The 17,882-nt window shown below is 44.9% G+C and overlaps 2 protein-coding genes across 3 annotated transcripts in view; both read right to left on the reverse strand.

Annotated features, from left to right (window-relative positions):
• Window positions 1-315: 315 nt before the first annotated feature.
• BUB3 (BUB3 mitotic checkpoint protein) lies at window positions 316-11,243 on the reverse strand (the record flags this gene model as incomplete). Of its 2 annotated transcripts, XM_084773550.1 has the most annotated exons (8): window positions 11,089-11,243; window positions 10,630-10,824; window positions 9,890-9,959; window positions 8,490-8,641; window positions 5,473-5,631; window positions 3,195-3,372; window positions 2,851-3,067; window positions 316-640 (listed from the first exon to the last, which is right to left on the reverse strand). In XM_084773550.1, exons 2-8 carry the CDS (start codon window positions 10,822-10,824, stop codon window positions 631-633), a joined length of 981 nt encoding a protein of 326 aa, XP_084629676.1. In that variant the 5' UTR covers window positions 11,089-11,243. The 2 variants fall into 2 exon arrangements, with proteins under 2 accessions (XP_084629676.1, XP_084629677.1); XM_084773551.1 differs by lacking the exon at window positions 316-640 and having other exon boundaries at window positions 2,847-3,067.
• A 4,111-nt stretch (window positions 11,244-15,354) lies between these two features.
• Window positions 15,355-17,882, reverse strand: part of HMX2 (H6 family homeobox 2) — a 7,424-nt gene continuing 4,896 nt past the window's right edge. Inside the window, exons 2-3 of the mRNA XM_084760101.1 lie at window positions 16,885-17,153; window positions 15,355-16,045 (exon numbers count right to left, since the gene is read on the reverse strand). Coding sequence (XP_084616227.1) covers window positions 15,492-16,045; window positions 16,885-17,152 — 822 coding nt within the window. The 5' untranslated portion in view covers window position 17,153 and the 3' untranslated portion in view covers window positions 15,355-15,491. The remainder of the gene's footprint in view (window positions 16,046-16,884; window positions 17,154-17,882) is intronic.

Consider the following 17,882-nt stretch of genomic DNA (forward strand, 5'->3'; position numbering starts at 1 on the left):
GTCCTGGTGTTGTTAGCAGTCATGCCAGAGATGCCCAGAGGCATCTGTGCCCATCCTGAGCGAAGCTGCAGAGCTGGCTCACAGGCCTCACCGATCCTCCAAAGGAACATGAGCAAAATGGCTGAATAAACCTATGTAGATTACTTTATCTGGGGCGGGATCCCCAATGTACAAGAGCAGACATAAATAAAAGAGACAGTACATTTAAAGGTCAAACGCCACCCTCAATATGCCCTTGACGAAGAACACTTTGCCTAAGAGAAGCCTCATTAATGTGCTAAATGATAATTACCAAAATCTTTTTAAAACTCCAACTTTTAAAAGTTCCAAATCTCTCATTTATTAGACAGCAGAAACATAGAACAGTTTTAGACTGTGCTACAAGGAGCTAGAACATAAACAGCAACAAGGCTTGCTTAGGAGCAGGAGACCGGCAGACTATTATACAAGGGCACAAAGCTCCCCACCCCGAACAATTACAGAATACACAGAGACATTTGTTATGACAGAAAACATAGAAATCCACACACTAGACCGAGTGTCCAATGGCTACAGGCAGCCCTTAGGGGGAAGTACGTGTTTGTAGAAGCAGACAAAGCCTTCCACAGAGAAACCACTTTCACCAGATGACTATGTGGACCTGCAATGAAAGAAACACAGTTAAAGATGTGCTGAAACATCACACTAATTTTTCACTGAAAAATCTTATAAAATAAAAATAAGACTTCTCTATAACAAAGAATTTTTTAAAAATACACTATGGGTAAAATAAACTTCATAAAGGCCTAAGTCCTATTCAGAGATGCACATTTACAAATAATAGCATTAAAAATAACAAGTCTGACAACAGACACACTAGAACTACTTAAGACAGGCCACGCTAAGTTCGTGTTCTGCTACAAGACATTACATCAAAATGACTCTCTTTCTCACTGTAATTTTTTCTTTTTAACCTTTAATCACCAGCGGCTGGGCAACTGAAATGGACATGAGAACTATATAAATGTCAGAGAAATATGTAAACCTCATTAATGTTTCCAAAAATTCATTTAGAGATAGAAACAGGTCCAGATAGATGCCTGTCTAAATGTACTGCAATTACGTTACAATGACTTTCCCAAATGCACAGATATGCTCTGTCTTTTCTCAGCTCATTACTGACTCAAACAATTTGCCCTTCTGGGATCAATTGTTTGCTAATAAATAATTGTTTACAGTCACAAAATGATGTTAGGAGCTTTTCTTATTAGTTTTCCTTCTGCACCCTAATAAGATTGAAAACTAGCTGATTCCCAAGAGTCTAACCTTAACCTCGCTTTGTTTAACAGCCCAGGAAATGATGAACCATCTGCTTCAGAAAATAATGGACGGCCAAGAGGAAATATTGTTTAATTGTAGATTAACCTCCTCGTGAGGCAGTCTGAAGCAGCTTTCGAATTACCAACTATCACCAGCAAAGACATCAATGGCTCAAGAGCCTTTTCCTCTACCATTTAAGGTCCAGAAAGAACACAAAGGGGTTTTTATTACTTCTATTTACAAACATTTATTTCCATAGCAGAAACAAAAATCAAGGTCAAAACTGATTCTCAAAAGGGCAGTCAGTGCCCTCAGATCTTGTTTGCCCAAATTCCTTTTAACGTAGCTAACCAAACCATCTCATGTACTTAAGAAAGTTTTCATTGGAGGGGAACCTATAAAAACCTTTTCCATTAGTTTCAGATCTAAAAATACTGAAATTAGTATTTGCCTGGTCTCTTTGTTAATAGTTACAAACCCATCACTGGGGAGTACCAGTTGCTTTATCATCATCAACATGGCACTTAAGTACATGGAAGTTTGTCAAGAACAGAGTAACCTACAAGTTCAAATGGAAACCAAAACTAAACAAAAACAAAAAACAACAACAACAAAAAACAGCATGAGATCAAAATGACCAACCAGGACAAGAAAAATAAAAGTGGCAGACTAAATGCCAGCACGGCCCTTTATCCAACTGGCTCCACCTTTTGAAACTCCACAGTCAAACTGTAAAGGCACTGTTAAATGCACTGTTCCTATAGAGGTCCCACAAATTTAGCAAGAGGACTTCAGAAAATTACAGAGGCCCGCAGGCCCCACGTACTTATCTCACAAGCATTCGCTGAGGACCTCCTTCTAGGGCGTGAGCACAGGGTAAGAGACAGGACAAGACACACGGGGAAGGCACTGCACAGGCATGACGTCACATGTGCCAAAGCCTGCGCGTTCTCACAGCCTACAAGAGGCTACGGGGTAAAAGGCTTTGTCCTGCTGCTGCCCAAAGCGTAGATGGCTCCTTGCAGACAACAGCTAGAACCCACAGCCGGTTTAGGGACATTTCAAAAGGAAGGAAATTTGCTATGCTAGGCAAGGCCACATTACTCAGGGTTTCCAGCAAGACCCAAGGGTCACTCACGTCTGGTGATATTACAGAAACAATCTTTGGACAAGGAAGGTTTCCTTGGCAGTTCAAATTCTTAAATATCTTAAATAGAATTCACTAAAATAAATTATTCTTGAATTCCTCAACTTAATTTTGAAGCAATGAGCGAGCCGTGCCTCCAGAGCCAGATAATAGAGCCTATTCAGGAAGGAGGAGAGCTTGACATTCTTCTCCACAGAACAACGAGGCGCAGTTTTACCCATCAGACCGTCTATCAACCCACGGATATTGAAAGCTTGGGAGAACAAGATACGATCAACTCCAACCCTGCAGTCAGCTGTAATATCGAGCAGGCATCAACAAAGCTATTCATAAATTTAGAAAAATTAATAAGCCCTGGGTTGAATGCAAGAAAAGGCTTCTCAATCCAGGTGAAGCGCACTCACTTGGGCTTTGTTTCTGCATCTGTCACTTGGCGAATGAAGATACCATCTTCAGGATGCTCCGTGTCATCCATTTCATACATATATGACGATGCTATTGCAAGCGTAGTTCCGTCATTACTGAAGGCAAGGGAAGCGATGCTGGTGGGGTATCGGTGGAACTGGCAGAGGCGCTTTTTGTTAAACGGGTCCCAGATATTTACAAATCCATCAGAACCACCTGAAAAGAATGTAAGTAGTTAAAACTCTTCATGCTCTCAAAGCAAATGGAAACTCGTAGGACTCTGTCCGAGCGTAAGCAGTTCCCAATCTGAAAACCGAGCTCAGGCCTGTGTGTCACACCTCACCTGTGGCAAATGTGTTGTGGATATTGTGGAAGGAGATGGCGTTGACTGGGTAAATCTGCTCAATGTTGTTTTCCTTTAGCCTGTGACACTTGAAGGCGTACTTCTTCTTCTGAACCTCGGGGCTTGGGTCCAAGTACTCCACAGCCACTCGGCCTTCAATAGAGCTCAGCACATAACCCTGCAAGAGAGAAGAGGCCCAAAGTGGCCAACCTGCCTTCCAGAGGGCACATGAGGTCCCCAATGTTACCCACAAAGACGACTAGTTCAGAAACGGAAGTTCAGCCAAGTGTAATAAAGGGTCGGAGCTGCACCGACAGGCATGACACCTCCACACACAGCTGAGAACAGCAACAGCTGCTTTGTAGGAATGGTGCCGCCCTCTCTTGCTTTCTCCACAATACCAGCACCTAACACACTGCAACCAAAATGACTTGTCAAATCGAAACAAGAATTTTTAAGTTTTAGTATCCTTCGGTCTCCTGCCCTGAAGGGGACTCCCATCTGTTCCCTCAGGAAGACCTCCTCTCCACCTTAACTCTAAGCAGTGGTCCCCACCAGGAGGGCGGAGCACTAGTGCAGTCCCAGCTCAGCCGAGCGGCCTCATGTTTACTACAGCGGCCTCATGTTTACTACAGCGAGGCAGGTCTGAATGAGGCAGACTGTGAGGGACCACGAGGAATGCTTCCCAGTTTCAAACCATCCCTCCTCTCCCTTTGAAATAACATGTTTTTAAAAAGATAATGCAATGAACATGAAACTTATGCTTTTTACATCTTCACATTTTGGCCAAGAAGTTTAAAAAAAAATGTATTCCCCAAAACTGCTTATAGAAAATGAATTTAATAAAATCTAATTTTAAAATTATTTGTGTGCATGTGTGCAGGCACTTGTGTGTGGAGGTCAGAAGACAACTTTCAGGAGTCAATTCCCTCCCTCCGTCATGGCGTCCCAGGGATAGAACGCAGGTCCTCAGGCTTGACAGCAAGGACCTTTGCCCACTGAGGCGTCTCCTTTTTTTCTTTCTTTCTTTTTTTTTTAAATAAAATCTTGCTTTAAGTATCCATTATAAAAGCAAAGATACCAGCACTTAGGAGGCAGAGGCAGGCAGATCACTGTGAGTTTTGAGGCCAGCCTGGTCTACAAAGTGAGTCCAGGACAGTCAAGGCTAACACCGAGAAACCCTGTCTCGAAAAACCAAAAATAAAAAATAAAAAAAATAAAAATAAAAATAAAATAATAATAATAATAAAGCAAAGATAATCTTATAGAAAAATGTAAATATAAAATATTTATATAAAATATATATTTTTTGGTAATGTGAGCATGTTTTAGTCACATTTAAACTTCTGTTAAGTTTCATTAACTGCAGCTCCTTGCCTTCAATACTTCACTTCTTTAAGACTGGCATCATCACTTGAGGCTCCAGGTGAGAGAAAGGGTAAGAGAAGTGACTTCCTGTTTCATTTTCTACAGCAGCTAAAGCACAGGCCTGATGCCAAATGCATCTAGTGCTTTAAGTGAACGCTCCCTCTTTAAAAAAAGATGCCTACAGCAGTTCACCTCACAACCAACAGTGTCTCACTTTATAGCCTACAAGGGGCTTGAACTCACAATCTTCCAGTTTCCAACTCCTAAGTACTAGGGCTATAGGACTATGCCACCAAGGCTAACCTCCCCTAAGCTTTATAGGACTGCTAATGAGAGGAGCTTACTAACTTTTTAGTAACAATGGAAGGAGACCCACTCAGTACATCCTGAGTTAGTCACCATGCATGAGACACTGCCTAATCTCAGTGGCGTTCTTATAGAAAAAAGATAAAGAAAAAATTCAAAGCTCTATTGTTAAGTGAGAGAAACAACTCTGCTAATATTATGATTAAAAAACACAAAGACCGACTTCGAAACATACACATCTGCAAGCGCAGCACCGGAGGAGCTGAGGCAACGCAGTGGACCAAAGAGACCAAAACAAAATAACAACAGCAGAAAGGAAAAAACAAATTCTATAAACCCAAATTTAAGCTTCAATAGTTTAACAAATTGAAATATGCTAAACCCTTTGATGCTGCTGCGGACTTATTGAGCATCCCACACCAAAATCAGCAGTAAGGCCTACTCAGAGCCCTTGACCTCTGGCACTGAGCATCCTCCATTACTGTGGGATTAAGCTGTTCTCATTTAATACAGAGTTGTCATTAAATGGCTAGAGACCTAAAAATTGAGTATTATGTCACCCCTAGTTTGAAATTCCGGAAAAGTGGAATGGGAAGAGCAGTACCTGCTTATTTGGGAATGCCCGGATGCAGCGCGTCTGGTACTTCAGGCTGGACTCCCTGCGCTGCTGCACATAGCCCATATTCCTCAAGTCCCACACCAGCACGCGGCGGCCTGCTGTGCCTACAATCAGCCTGTCCCCGGACACGGACAGCGTGTACACCTTTTAGGAAACATCAAAACATCATCATCATCATCACTACTGTTGTTGTTGTTGTTGTTATTATCTATTTCCTGAAAAATGACAATTTGCTCCTGAAGTCCATCTTATCCTATTATTATTATTATTATCTATTTCCTGAAAAACGACAATTTACTCCTGAAGTCCATCTTATCCTAAAGCCATGGAAAATTAGCTGAACGGGTTCTGAGAGCAGGCATCAAACTTTAAACCTTTAGTGTAGCAGCTCAGATAAACTAGCCCCACCAGATCATCACCAAGTATAAAGTACACTCCAATCAAGCTATAGACACTTCTAAATATGAAACACTTTAAGACATTTCCCCCTAAAATGTCTTGCTTCATTTAAGATAAATGTATTAAATCCACTCAAAACAGGATGATGAAATCAAAACACCTTTCAGAGAGCTTCTGGCTTTTGTAAAAGAATGGCTTTCATATTTTTCTAGGACCAGACCAACTTCTCAAAACAGTCACCTGGCAACTCTAAACTTTTGGCATTTCCTGAAGGGATAGGCCCGCCTAGGAGGAGTGAAGAAAGCATCGCTAAGAGGCTGCCTCGTGCCTCTGCAGGCATAAAAACTCAGAGGGAACGGTGAGGAGAGCTGTCCTGCAAATAGCAAAGCTATGCTTGGGCTCTGATGTCATGTTCAATATTCCAAATGAAACTCAGCTTTAGGGAAAAGAAAAAAAAAAAAACAAAAAGAGCTTAGGATCACTTTAATCCCCCAAAGTATCTATTTTTCTCTCTCATAATGTCTTTTCTTCCGTATTTACGCTTCCACAAAAATTCCTTCAGAGGAAACTATAAATTTCCTGCAAGAAGATCATCTGTGGGCTCAGTGGCAAATATGATGTTAACAGACACCAGAGGGAGTGAATTCATGAAAGAGCAGCAAAATGTGTCTTAGAGTCATTTCTCTAAGATCTAGACTTGAGATCTGTAACCAAGGTTGCTGTTGATTTCAACTCCGCAGAATTGCTATTAAAAATGTACAGAACCCATGATACAGTAAGAATCCCCTTTAACCCTCAATGACTAAGCCATATAGTTGATAATTACAAGTATGTTAACTACAGATCACCAGCCAAAGAACCAAAGCACGTTACAGCACAACACCCAAAATGCAGCTACTACAACCTGACGGTCAAGTTCAACGGCTAACGCAACTGAGGGAAAAATAAGAATCTAAAAATCCAAAGTATTAATGATTGCCATCTTTAAATATGAATATTGTAATGCTTATTCAGAAAGTCAATGTTTTCTCAAAAAAAGGAAAAAAAAAAGAAAGAAAATTAATCTAAAATGTATGAAGTAATAAACTTTAAAAAAAAATAAACCAGAAAGAAATCGTGGTACAATTGTATCAGGAATTTTACCTTAAATCTTTACTATACAGGTGACACACAAGCTTCTAAAACTGCTTTCTATCCCCACTAACCATAAATCAAGGAAAACCACTGTCATGCTACTGACTAGGTATATACATTTATCAAAGAAAGTATTAAAAAAAAGTGACATAATGAACCTTGCTGAACCAATAAGCAGCTTGACTCAGTGTGGCTGTCCATTATATGATATTCTGTCAGCAATTTATCACAGTTCTTAACATGCTACATACAACCATAAATCAAAACTAGAAACAATGCAATTATTTTATTCTGAACAAAGGTCTTGCCAGGAGTAGAGCCGACTGTGACGTGACAAAAGTAATGGCTCTTTGGCCTCACTGCTGCGTGTAATGACGGCTAACAGGGCCGAACAGTAGATTTACACTAGGGAGCTGGACGCTGGTGAAGAATACCTTTAAACTCCTCAGACAATCCATCTTTTAAATTAACTACCACCTGATAAAGGCCTGGTGAGGATACAGCTTAAGTATGCTTATCAAACAAATTAAGAAGTTAGAAGACACAAAGTTGGTTTTAAAAGCTCCATTGACAGGAAGGAGAATTAGGTCAGCTAATCCTGAGTGGTCGACCAGAAACACATGCAGAAATAAGAAACGCTAAATGGAGTCAGCAGCTTGTGTGTGTGCACGTGTGTAAAACAGCAATAATTGAGGAGAGACCATGAAGCTGAGAACGCGTGGAGGAGGTTAGAGAGGGAAGAGGAAGGGGTGGAAAAGATGTAAATACAGTGTACTCAAGTAGGAAATTCTCAAAAAAGCAAATTTAAAGGAATCATAGAAGTAAATGTTTTGATAATTCAAAGGTAGAGATTGCAAAACTGGACTGAAAAACCAAACAAACTCTTAAGACCCAACTGTGGTCCTGTCTATGGGAAATATAATTTCAATTCAAAAGTGTTTAAAAGCTCCGTCTATTACACAAGCCTTTAAACTACATCGACCAGCATTTAAACGCACATGGTGACAGAAGCCAGAAAGCACAGCTCTCTCACTAAAGCTGAAATGATACCTAACCCTTTTCATTCTCAGCTGTCAATTCAAATGACACCCCAAGTCGCAATTTAAAATGAGTGCTGCTCCATCCCATTTTCTGGTTTGGGATGTCAAACCACATTTAAGACAGCCAGTCTCTGCAAATGGCTTCTGTGAACAGGTAGTAAGTTATTTCCCAGACCTAAGACCTAAATTAGCATCAACAAGACATGGAATGAGGAATCTAAGCTTGGACTCGCCAGCTCAAGTTTTAACTGACAGGAAAAGATGACCAAACTTTAAAAGTCAATTCCCTTCGCGCTAAAGCATTTCGATGCAGTTAGGTTTCTAAAACAGACTGCCAATGTTAACCTGTTCAACAGCATATTCATCAAACGTACACCAAAACAAATGACCCAATGCGTGCAGCATCCCCGATGAATGTAAAAATCCTACCTTTTCCGGCTGGGAGAAGGTCCCAGCATTACAAGGAGTTCTGGGATCCCACAGTTTAACTGTTTGATCCCAACTTCCTGTAACCATCACGTTTACCTCCGGACAGTATTCAACACATCTGATAGGGGCATCGTGAGTTCCAACAAGATTTTCTATTGCCAAGAAAAATGAAATAAAAACAACACAGTCAGCTTTACTATCTCGTAGGCTACCTCAGGTGAACTAACTAACGGGAGAGTCAGCTGAGATGGATCTTCCTCAGTCAACTCCAGAAAAAACGTTTGCATGGAGAACAATCTCTCCGCGACTCAAACTCCCCCAGTCCTCTCTAAATCAGCTGCCTCGAATTTCAACCTGTGTTAAGATGGTGTGTGCTTATCAACCTGATCCTAGATTTTTATAAGGAAACTGGTTTAACTCTGTACCGTTATGTGCAGCATAAGGTTTGGTACATTGTAGGTGCTCAAGAAGTACTTGTTGACTGAACAAATGGGTGGAGAGCTTCGGTTCCCTGTACCCCAACAACACTTATCTTCACGTTAAGCCAAGGCTAGTAAGAAATAGTTACTTGGTTCCCACGATAGGGTCAAATTTCTACTACGTAAGTTCTTTCCTGCCAGTTCACTTTCCATCCTCACAGTATCTCATTTGCTCATGCAGTTAACATCTATTAAGCACCTACTATGTGCCAAAGCCCATGTGACATAAAGATGCAAGGATGAATCACAGGACTGGGAATATAGCTCAGGCATACACGTTACATGCAAAAAAGTACTTTCCTACAGAGGCCTCTTCCAATAAAACACCGTTCTTTCTCCTCAAAATAGTCTCATGTAGTTTATGCTGGTCTCAAACTGACTAGTAGCTGAAGCTGGCCTTGAATTTTTGATCCTCCTGCCTCCCCCTCCCTCCCTCAAGTGCTAGGATTACAGCAACACCACCACACCCAGCTCTGACATCCTCCCATCCTTCAACTCAGCAACTGAGAGACATTCTCTTGCTAAGAATACAAAACCATCACTAAGATAAATATGATCGGTTACTGTGCTGTATTTTTACAGTGCACTTTTCCTCTAGTTTGTGAAAAGCTCACCCAAAAATATCAGACAGTCCTAGGAAATCCTGACAAATCACAGGCCATGGGATCCAGTCCACTTCTAAAGACTTTTAAAGATGATGGTCCAAAGCCAAAGTGGTGCTTCTGGTAAACACTTCAGACAGGCTTTGCAACAAAATGCATCCTCCATTTGTGGGAACTTATTCCAATTTTAAAAGCCTATTATCTAAGCCACTTTTCACCTTCACCTAAGCATCAAAAACAACAACTCTCTTCCTAAATAAGCATTTCTACACTAATGCACTATCAAAGAAAAACTGGTAAAATGTGGCCATATTATTACCTTGATCAGTGTTCAAATCATGCATTTTCAGTTGATGATCTAATCCTCCACTCCAGGCATGCGTTGGATCCTACAAAGTAAGGTTTTGGTTCAGTTTTTTGTTGTTGTTCTTTGTTTTGGGATTTTTTTGGGGGGAAGAGGGGATTTGGTTTAGGTTTTGGGGGATGGGGTCTCACTACATAGCCCTGGCTGGCCTCAAACTCAAGAGACCTGCCTGCCTCTGCCCTTGGGATTAAAGGCATGGCCACCACATCTGCCCCCTTAAGTTTTGAGCCATTTTGAAATTACAAAGCTTTAGCAAGCATTTCAAAATTGCTATCTCTATAGGCAACTGCTTGGGTTATGTCCAGGAACTAAGAAGTAACCAAAATGCAAGTAAGTGATCACCTAAAATGAAGCAAATAAAGGGCAGCTTTATCAAGATCAACACCAGCAGCTACAACTAGACGTTTATTCCTTTTATTAAGATGACTAAATTCATCATGTTGCTCATTTCAAATACAAGTCTCTTATGTCCAAAAAGTGTATCCAAGTCCGAACTTGAAAAAGGAGGATTGAAATTGCCATGAATGGAGAAATAAAAACAAACCGTGGTAGTGTAGGCTCAATGCCGGGCTAAAGGGAAGCATTCCAGAACACAAATGAACTGTCCGAATACTCCAAACCGTGTCTGGGATGCGACTGGCCTCTCCTACGCTTAACTCAATATGGGGACAGGAGCAGAAACTGAGTCCACCTACGTAGAAGGCGCAGTCCAGGACAGCACCAGTGTGCTGGTATTTGAGCCTCATGGAGTTGGCGGGCACATCGTAGAGGCGCACGGACGTATCCCAGGAGGAAACCAAAAGGAACTGGGAGGTGTTGGGGCTGAACTTGACCGAGGAGATGCCATCCTCGGGTGGCTGGTTCAGCTTGAATTCGTTCGAACCCGTCATCTGCAGAACAAATGCTTAGTCTGAGTCTCTTACCGAAGAAACAAGAGGGCCCGCCCGGGCCTGCGCCTGCGCAAAGCGGAGGTCCGCCTTGCTCCAGACCGGCCGCCTTCCCGCTCCCGCCGAGCTCCACCCGCCCTGGCTTCATTCCCGGCCCGCCGGTCCCCAAATAATACACAATCAACGCCAACCGGATCCCCCTGTGCACCAGCCCGCCGGCTGCAGACCACGGATCCCGCTCCACTCGCCCTTGCGCAGCCCCCCTACCTCGTGTTCGCTTAAGCAACGTTTCTGCACCGGCCACTACCGCCCAGCTTCCCTCCTAGCACTCGCAGGCTGCGCGGAGAAGGCGGAGAGGAAGCTCCGCAGCAGGCCTATCATTGGCTGATTTCGAACGCCAACGTCTCAATTTTGGCAGATGATTGGTCTGATCAACTGCCTTCTACTCATCCTGTTCCGGCTCAAAGGGAAAACGCGGTTTTTTTCCGTTCACGGGATCTCTTAATGCCTCTACGCAGAGGTTACGTAGCTGAAGCTGCGGAAAGAAAACTACAACTCCCAAGTATGCTCAGGCCAAGGAGGCGCTCATGCCCGCCCACAGTTCTATGCTGCATGCTGGGAGATGTAGTCTTCCTAGGGGCTGCCTGCCTGACCTTCTACAGACTAGGAGGCATGAAAGATGTTTTATGTAACTCTGGTTGTGGCACCCTTCTCTGAGATCTCTCAGATACAGAATTTCGTTTCGGTTGCTACTACTATAGAGCTAAATTAATATTTTCTCTCTGGGCGTACACATATCCATGAAATTAATCCAAACTGGGCATACTGAGAGAAATAGGTTCTAGTCAAATGTGTTATTTGCTTTCATTTTGCTAGGATTTCCATCTGTGAACCAGGGTCTCATTTCCCTTGAGTTCTAGTGATTTCATAGGGACTAGCCTTTATTTCTATTATTTTATTTCTCTACAGTTATCAAGCACCTGAATGCCAGGCCTGGTAAGAGGCTTTGGGAATATGTGTTTAATCAAACTACTCATTGTTTTAAAAGATCGCCACATCCAGAAGAGTGAACACAGGAGGACAAAGATATCTCCAATGTTCTAAAGCCAAACAGAACCCTTTATGGATGTCCATCATAGGCCCTAAAGTTGTGGCTGCCCTTTCCCTTCCACCCTGCCCTGTCATACCATGGAAGCTGCAGGTTCAGTTTGCTGCATTTTCTGTTTCTGGAATCCTCCAGAAGTATGAGAATCGAAGGGGTGGGTTCAATGATGAGAAACTGTTTTGGTTCTGTGAAAGAAAAGCAGTATTTGACAAACAGTATAGTCGCTGGCATATACCAAGAGTTTGTATTTAATCCTTGCTACAACTTTTCTCTGTCACCTCTTGTTGATACATTCCTTTTTATTTTTGAAATTTTGCATGAAATAGGAAGTTGTCACCAGGATTAAGCTATTTAACTTTCAAGGTACATTAATAAAAACAAATTGATCTTATGTGTGCCATAAGCTCTGGACTATATGCACTTAAGATTCATGATAACACACACACACACACACACACACACACCTTTCTTCTATTGTCCTGATAATAGTTATTATGACTAAAATATTCTGGTCCTTGCCCCCTCCAAGTAGTTCTAGCATTTGATTCTCCTCTCTCTCTCTCTCTCTCTCTCTCTCTCTCTCTCTCTCTCTCTCCCCCCCCCTTTCAACAAATCAATAGCCAAGTTCAATTTTTAAAAATGCAGTGAGTTGTTTTGCATTCTAACTTTAGCAAAAATAATTTTACCTCTTGACTTATTTGTTTCTCTCTCCCAGTTGTTTATTTAATTCTATTAGTGTTTCCAGATTCTGAGCATAAATTACCTGCTAATAAAATCTAAGCGTATTTCATTATCCCATGTGTGTATGATTCAGGTCCCTCTGGCCATGCAGTTGCAGCCCAACTCTATTTGAGTCTTAAGAAACGTCAATCTTTTAAATCAAGTTTAGAGCCTGAAAGGAGGTGGACTATTTTGCTGATTATTCAAATGAATTGATAGACGTGAGATAGGAAATCTGGCAACAGTAGAGTCTTGAACATTTCATAACCCAAACACGTGTGTGTGTGTGTGTGTGTGTGTGTGTGTGTGTGTGTGAGAGAGAGAGAGAGAGAGAGAGAGAGAGAGAGAGAGAGAGAGAGAGATTCAGTTACCTGTTGAAAAAACTCCTAGAAACTCATTGCAATGTTGGGTCTCCTGTTGCAGCTGATGTCTGGGTGAGTAAAGAAAGTCAAATATATAGCATATGACAACTGGGGAAAAATGGCCATCCCCTAAAATATCAAGGACAAACTCAATTCAATTAATTAAGAACCAACTGTGACTGCAGGAAGTCATTACCTATAGAGAAAGCCAGCCTAAAGTGAATATGGTGACACAATACTGTTAAGTCCACCATCAAATTGTAATTTACTGGAATAGTTTTGTAATTTACAAACTTGTTCGAACAGAATAATTCTTTACAAGATGTTCCTCCAAAGTAATTTGGTTTTTGTTTTTGTTTTTGTTTTTGTTTTTGTTTTTTCCTGTGTGGAATGTTCAAAGAATGCTGCCAGGGGAAGAATGCAAAGAGGTCATCTAGAGTGACAACTTCAGTGACATAAAATACACATATTCAATAAATAAGAAGGGAACTGATGGGCCTCTTTGTGGTCTCCATTTGGCCACCCCAAATTTAGTGCAGTTTCGCAGCATGTGTTAGAGCCCCAGCAAATACTTATTGACGTGAACACAGCTAAAAATAAAATAAACGCAAGTGAACCAACCTAGTATCGTCTGATGCATTCTTGAGTAGCATCCATCTGACGTCACCTTAGAGTAGCTGCTGGTTTTATAAAATATAGTGTGATAAGAAGAAAATGGGCAATATCAAAGCAAATCTCTTCGGTGAGGCATTTTACACAGAGTGATATGGGTCGTGTAAACATTTGCATTCTGTGTATTTCTACAACATGCAAATCATTTCGATGCCTCTTAGCTCAAAGAAACAGGTCCCTCGGGCACAGGTTATGTTCTGAAGAAAGAAACAGTGCCTTGGCCAGCTCCTAGCTCCTAGCTCCTAGCTCTTTGCACCTGGTCAACCACTGAAGGGACCTGCAGCCTCCTCCAAGCCCCTACATCTACCGCTGTCCTTTAACAAGAAACAGGTGGCTGCTATCAAACTGGGGAGAAAGAGAACGTGGCTGCGATTTGCATGATCCTGGCGCTGACGTTCTCTGGGCGCGCAGCACCTCCCAGCCCTGCGTGGAGGCAGGTGTCTGAGCACCACAGTCTTCAGGGTTCAATTCAGAAACAGCCGGTGCGTTGTTGGCCAGCGTTCCAACCATTTAGCCACTAACAATGCAAATTTAACAACTATAAAAAGAGCATAGGTGAAGCGCCTGGGCCACCTGCTCCACGAAGCCCTCCATCGAAATGTGGCCTTTAGGCATTGCTTCCCGCTCTGCGCAGAACAAGCAACTGGTCACCGGCCAGAGAACTGTGCACCGCTGGCTGCAGGCGGGTCGCATAGGGCTCCGAAACCCGAGTGGACGCTTTCTCACACACCACGTCTTACTCTGCGCAGGAGGACGCCACGGGCACTACTCAGCTCTGTCCATTCCTGCGTGCCCACTTTCCGTCTAGTTCCCCCCCGCCAAAAAAAAAAAAAAAAAAACAAACCCAAAACAAAAACCGATCGTAGTACCAGGGAGATGTTCAACTCCTTGCCTGACTTGACTCATTCCCAGAGGCAGCCCAGTCAGCAGCCAGGCTCCTGGCTTTGTCTTTCTCCGCGCGGGCTCAGTATCTGGATTCCAACCTGGAGTGCGCCCCAACCCGCACACCCGGATCCTGGGAACTGTGCTGTTCCAGTAAAGAGCTCCAGTCACGTGCCGCCTTGACAGCCCCGCGACCCTAACCTTTAACTTCTGAGCCCGACCCCATTCTCACCTGGTGAGAGCAGGACCGGAGGAGGAGGGGAATGGCGACACTGAACCTTGCACGTTCTGACACTAAAAATTCCAGAAACCCCCTCTGTGCTTTGTCTCGCGGGACAATTAACCCCTCCAAAGTTAGCAACCATGTTTAAAACGTTTTATTTATTTTTTTCCTCTTTAAAAATATTTACAGATCTGCGCTCTCCTCATCTCACCCGTCCTCAAGATGAAGGGAATGAAAAGACGTGATTAGTTCAATGACCAAGGTTCTAGTGGGCTCGGCTTGGCTACGCCTGTGTCTTTTTACACACGCACACACACATACACACACACAGGTGTTCACATGGGAGAAAGACTATCCTGTTTTGTTGATGTTTTCTGACATTTTTCTTGCTACCAGCCAAAATTGGCCTAGCCAAAATTCATTTTCCCACCACCACCCGAAAATTTTCCTTTCCGAGAAATAGTTTTTAAACTTGTATTGGTTTGGTTTTGTGTGGAAAGCAGGTGTTCTGGCGTGAGGAATGCAAATAAATACCAGAAACAAACAAAAAGTAGGGAAGAGGCCATAAATAAGACATAACGAATACACATGGTGTATTTCTTAATATTTCTGGACACGGGCCGCTCTGCTCCGGAACCCTGGGAAGGATGCTGCCCGCGCCCAGCTATGCTGGAACCTGCAGTCAGCCAGGGGCACCCCGGGCGCATCAGTAGTCAAGCTTGTTGTACAGGTTGTAGAGCGGTAAGGCGGAGAGATTGCTGCTAGGGTAGTAGAGCGGAGCCGGGAAGGCGAGCGAGCGCGGCACCGGCACACGCAGCAGTGAACTGTCCCGAAACACCAGCGGCATGCCCACGAGAGTCTGCGCCGACGCGTGTGCCATGTTAGCCGCCTCCAGCTCGGCGGAGAGCTGCCGCTTCCACTTGTTGCGACGGTTCTGGAACCAAGTCTTAACCTGGGTCTCGGTGAGCTGCAGGCTGGAGGCTAGGCAGGCGCGCTCGGAGCTGCTCAGGTAGCGTTTCATGTCGAAGGTGGACTCGAGCTGGTATACCTGGCTGCGGGAGAAGACTGTGCGCGTCTTCTTCTTGGCCGCTGCGGTCTGCCGCTCAGCACCGCCGTCCCGCGGCCGTTCCGGGCCTGGAGAAGGCGAACCGGCCGGCAAGAGCCTCTCCTTCTCTTCCTTAAAGTCCGGGTGAGAAGGAGAAAGGAACGGCGCGCGTTCCGAGCCCGCAGGCCCTGCGCCTCCGCTGCCCTTGGGGGTACCTGGGGAGTGAGTACAAACACAGTGACCTTGGAGTTGACACTCAGCTCTTCCCAGGACAAGAAGGTTTTGCCGACGCCTGCATTCTTGGGTCCCTATTTCCAATCCCTTCCTTGCCTACCGTCCTGCTACCGCCCAGAGTTCAGAGCTTCGGCCTTACAGGGCAACAGAAGAGGGTCACAGATAAGCCGAGCTTGAGCGTCTCTACTCCCAGTCTTATAAAAAATATAGATGGTAACAGGTCTGGAATTAGGACGTTAACATCATTTTTTAAAAGGTCACTTTTTGCTTTGTAAGAACTGAGCTTTATAAGGTGGCAGTTTACAGGCCATTTTCTTTGGAAGTCAAGCTAAAGACTAGCCTCAGTTCTCCATTACCAAGCTGTTTTAAAGCGGAACCCTCTCTGAAACGCACCCCTGTCAATCATTTTGGGGTACTAATAACTTTGAGAAGGGACCAAGAGAGAGAAAAGACTCAAAGAGACTGCAGGACAGACAGAACACCCAGACCAGACCTGCAGAACTCAACTCAGGACAGAACGTACTCCGCGTGCGAAAACACTCTGGCCAGCATAGCGTACCGCCCGCAGAGTTCTTAGCCCACTCCAATTCACCCTCCTTCCAAACCTTGTCTGCCCCAAAACGCCCCCAATATTCCTCTACTTCTCCCTAGCGCCGGCCCTTCCGAAGAGGCACCACTGGTACCTAGTCCCCTCCCCTTGGCCTGGGCCCCCAGAAGCCCGGCTGAGACCAGAGGATGCCCTGTTCCGGATTCTCCGATATGCTCACACCGCGTTGGCTCACGCTCATTCGTGGCCAGACTCCCGACGTGCGATCCTTACCCAGGCAAGGGAAAGGGATGGGGGGATGGTGCTTAGGGCTTGGCTCCTTGGGGCCGTGCGGATCTGGGCAGAAGCAAGCGGGAGCTTTCCAGCCTTCCTCCGGCTCCTCCTCCTCCGAGGACACAGACAAGCTGCGTTTCCTGGCTGGCCACCCGGCGGGCTCCCGCGGTGCCTCGGAGGGGCCCCCGCCCAGGATGGACTGGATGGTGAAGCTGGAGACGCCACCGGCAGCCGGACATCCCTTCCCCACATCTTCCTTGCTGCCCATCCTGGGTTCATAAGAAATCGGAGGAAACCAAGAACTCCCTTTAGAGCCGGTCTGGGTAGAAGGTGGTGCGGGCAAGCAGGCGGGGGGAGGGGCGGGAGGGGTGGTAAAGGGAGGGGGCTACAAGGCTGGCGAGGCGTCCCTTCTGCTCCAGGACGAGCAGGCACCGGACCGCTGCTTGCGGGTCCCCGCCGGCCTGGCTCTTGGTGAGGCCGCCCAGCCCCGGTGCCAATGTCCCTTCCTCGCTTGCTAACTCCACCGGTCTCGGGGCGACGCGGAGGCTGCGCGGCCTCATTTGCATAGAGGTTACCCGACCGCGGCCAATCGCAGCGCCGCGAAGCGGCCCCGGAATTTTTTAAAAAGCTGGGGCCAACCACACCGCACTGGGAAGCTCCCGGAACACTCCTAGTACCGGACCTGCATCCGTTCTGTCTAGCCTGGGACATCTGCGCCCCCCCCCCATCCCCGCCTGCCCCAAGGCAGATTAGATTGCAGCCTGAGTCCAGGTTTCTCTACCCGGACTTGGGCCCCTGTCTCTCCAGAAACGAGGACAGCGCCGGGCTTCAAGCTGGTGGGACTCTCTCTCTCATCCAAGATACTCCCCTTGGGAAAGCTGCTACCACCTTTCCCAAGCCCTCAACCCCTTCCAGCCTCTGAGGAACAGGCAGAGTTATGAGTCTCCCGCCACGTTGGGGGTAGAGTAGTTTAACAGTATCGGGCTCAGAAAGATGCC

The sequence above is a fragment of the Acomys minous genome (assembly GCF_964271855.1).
Source record: "Acomys minous genome assembly, chromosome: 2".
Taxonomy (NCBI): domain Eukaryota; kingdom Metazoa; phylum Chordata; class Mammalia; order Rodentia; family Muridae; genus Acomys; species Acomys minous.